The sequence below is a fragment of the Chrysochloris asiatica genome, unplaced genomic scaffold, assembly GCF_000296735.1.
Source record: "Chrysochloris asiatica unplaced genomic scaffold, ChrAsi1.0 scaffold00075, whole genome shotgun sequence".
Classification (NCBI taxonomy): domain Eukaryota; kingdom Metazoa; phylum Chordata; class Mammalia; order Afrosoricida; family Chrysochloridae; genus Chrysochloris; species Chrysochloris asiatica.
In genome coordinates this window covers 9,822,503-9,825,185 of record NW_006408593.1, presented here as the reverse complement: position 1 = coordinate 9,825,185, position 2,683 = coordinate 9,822,503, and the positions used below count along the sequence as shown (strand labels likewise).

The window sequence follows — 2,683 nt, the reverse complement described above, 5'->3', positions numbered from 1 at the left end:
CACACACACACACACACACACACACACACACACACCATCATCCTGGCTCCTCCAGGGTAGCAGGAGCCAGTCCGTGCCAGGCCAGAGAGGAAAATCCAGCCCCCAGGACAATGAGATCCAGATGTGCCATGCAGCTGGTATCTGGATGACCCTGTGGTTTGGAGGACCCCAGTAAGCCCTGCTTAGAGTGGGACTGTGTCCCACCCAGAGCTCCCCTGAGCCGCACCCAGCCCTGAGCCTGGTCCACCCTAGAGGAGCCGGGGAGAGTCTCTACAAAATGAGGTGGGGTGTCAGCTCTGGAGAGTCAGAGCTGAAACATAAAAGTTCAGAGATGGTGGGGGATCAGAACAGGACCTGAGAAATTCCAGAATTTCTTAGAGATGCAAGGAGGTTCCTCTCAACAACTTCCTGCAGATGAGTTGGCAGGACACCTCAAAGCCCCGCTCTCCCTACACCCCCTCCAGCCTTGCCCAGGCCAGGCCTTGGGGTTCCCGGGGAGGGAAGGCTGGGAAAGTAACCCAGAGAGTCATCGGGAAATTTTAAGAATTTCCTAGCTACCCCCACATGACCCCAAGGTCTGCCCTCAGAGGCCCCAGCCACACCCTGACCACCTGTCCCTGAGGGCTCAGTTCCGATGCCCACACGCCCCCCTGCACCCCCACCACACACACACACACACACACACCTCAGAGGCAGAGTCTTTGTTGGGAGTAGTCAGGGTCAGGGCGCTACTGGCCATACTTACAAAGAAGAGCAAGTTGAAGAGGAAGAGGAAGTACTTGGTGACTTTGATACAAGCTGACCCCATCCTGCTGGTCCAGGAGCTCCCTGTGGGAGGGGAACAAGGTAGATATCAGTACAGGGTGGGATTGGGCACAGGAGCAGGGAGGAGGGTAAGCATCATCTGCCCACCCCAAATCACAATCTCAGTCCACTCTCACAATGCCCCCATGAGGGAGATACTACCACTGTCCCTAGAGAGGTTAGACAGGAAGCTCCTTTCTCTGAGAAGACTGCCTGGTATGGTGCAGCCTGGGACTGGAGGACAATTTCCTAGGAAGATCTTCCCTTCCACAAACCCAAACTCCCAGGCTCCCCCAATTGGGCTCTGGCTGAAATCAGGGGATCAGGAAGTCAGTGAGTTCATGAGCCACTGAGGGGGACTCCGGTGAAACCCGTGATTTGTCCCACAGACCTTGAGACTTCCTCCGGGATGGAGGGGCTAGTGATGTCGGGCCAAGAACCGGAGCTCCAACCCCTGCCTTCATATTGCATTCAACAAACACAAAACGGTCATTATTTTAGTAGGAAGTCTTTCTGTGTGTGTGTGTGTGTGTGTGTGTGTGTGTGTGTGTGTGTTTGCACGTGTGTATACCAAACGATTTTAAACAAAATTGAGTTCACGCTGTGTAGTGTGTTTTTGTAACCTGTTCTTTCCATTCTACGTTAGGGGAATCTCTGCATGCTGATGAAGGAGCTGGTGTAGTTTAGTGTGAAAGTTCAGTGATTAAAGCTTGGTAGTTCAGGCTTTAAAGGATGGCAGTTTGAGCCCACCAGCCACTCTGTGGCTTCCATAAAGATTACAGCCTTGGAAACCATATGGGGCAGTTCTGGTCTGTGCTCTAGAGTTGCTAAGACTTGGCAACAGTTTTGTATGCGGACAAAATGTCTTCCCACAACATAATTTTACATATTCCAAGGAATCCATCCTATTAATTATTGTACACTAATATTTGGGGCCACCACTCATCTGTCAGTTTGTCATACTGTGGTGGCCTGTGAGTTGCTGTGATTCTGAAAGCTATGCCACTGGTATTTTAAATACCAACAGGGTCACCCATGGGGGACAGGTTTCAGATGAGCTTCCAGATGAAGACAGACTAGGAAGAAGGAGTGACGAACTACTTCCAAGTGTTTGGTCACTGAAAATCTTATAAATAGCAGAGAAATACTGTCAGATACAGTGCCAGAAGATGAGCCCCTGAGGTTGGAAGGCATTCAAAATGTGACTGGGGAAGAGCTGCCTCTTCAAATTAGAGGTGACCGTGATGATGTGAATGGAGTAAAGCCCATGGGAAAAAAGCCCACGGGACCTTCATTTGCTGATGGGGCACAACTCAAAATGAAGAGAAACAGCGGTAAATCTCCATTGAAAATTGGAACATGGAATGTATGAAGTATGAAGCTGGGAAAATTGGAAGTTTCCAATTTCAAAAATGAAACAGAATGCATAAACATCGATATCTTAGGAATTAGTGAGCTGAAACGGACTGGTATTGGCCATATTGAATCTAATGAACACATGGTTTACTATGCCGGGAATGACAAATTGAAGAGGAATGGTGTTATGTTCATTGTAAAAAAAAAAAAAAAATCCAGATCAGTCATGAGGTACTACACGGTCTGTGATACGATAATATCCATGAGGCTACAGAGTAACCCAGTTAATACCACTATTATTCAAATTTACACACCAACCACTAAAGCCAGTGAGGATGAAATAGAAGCATTCTACCAACTTCTTCAATCTGAAATTGATTAAACATTCAATCAAGATGTATTGATCATTACTGGTGATTGGAATGCAACATTGAGAGCAAAGAGGAAGAACCAATGGTTGGATAATATGGCCTTGGTGATAGAAATGATGCTGGAGAATGCATGATAGAATTCTGTAAAACCA

General features: G+C 47.7%; 1 protein-coding gene across 2 annotated transcripts in view; it reads right to left on the bottom strand.

Moving 5' to 3' along the window:
• Positions 1–824, bottom strand: part of CD82 (CD82 molecule) — a 26,382-nt gene extending 25,558 nt beyond the window's left edge. Inside the window, exon 1 of one of the 2 annotated variants that reach the window (XM_006865035.1) lies at positions 746–824. In XM_006865035.1, the coding sequence (XP_006865097.1) occupies positions 746–808 (63 nt within the window). In that variant the 5' untranslated portion in view covers positions 809–824. The remainder of the gene's footprint in view (positions 1–745) is intronic. The other variant, XM_006865036.1, reaches the window with a different exon arrangement.
• Positions 825–2,683: the final 1,859 nt, after the last annotated feature.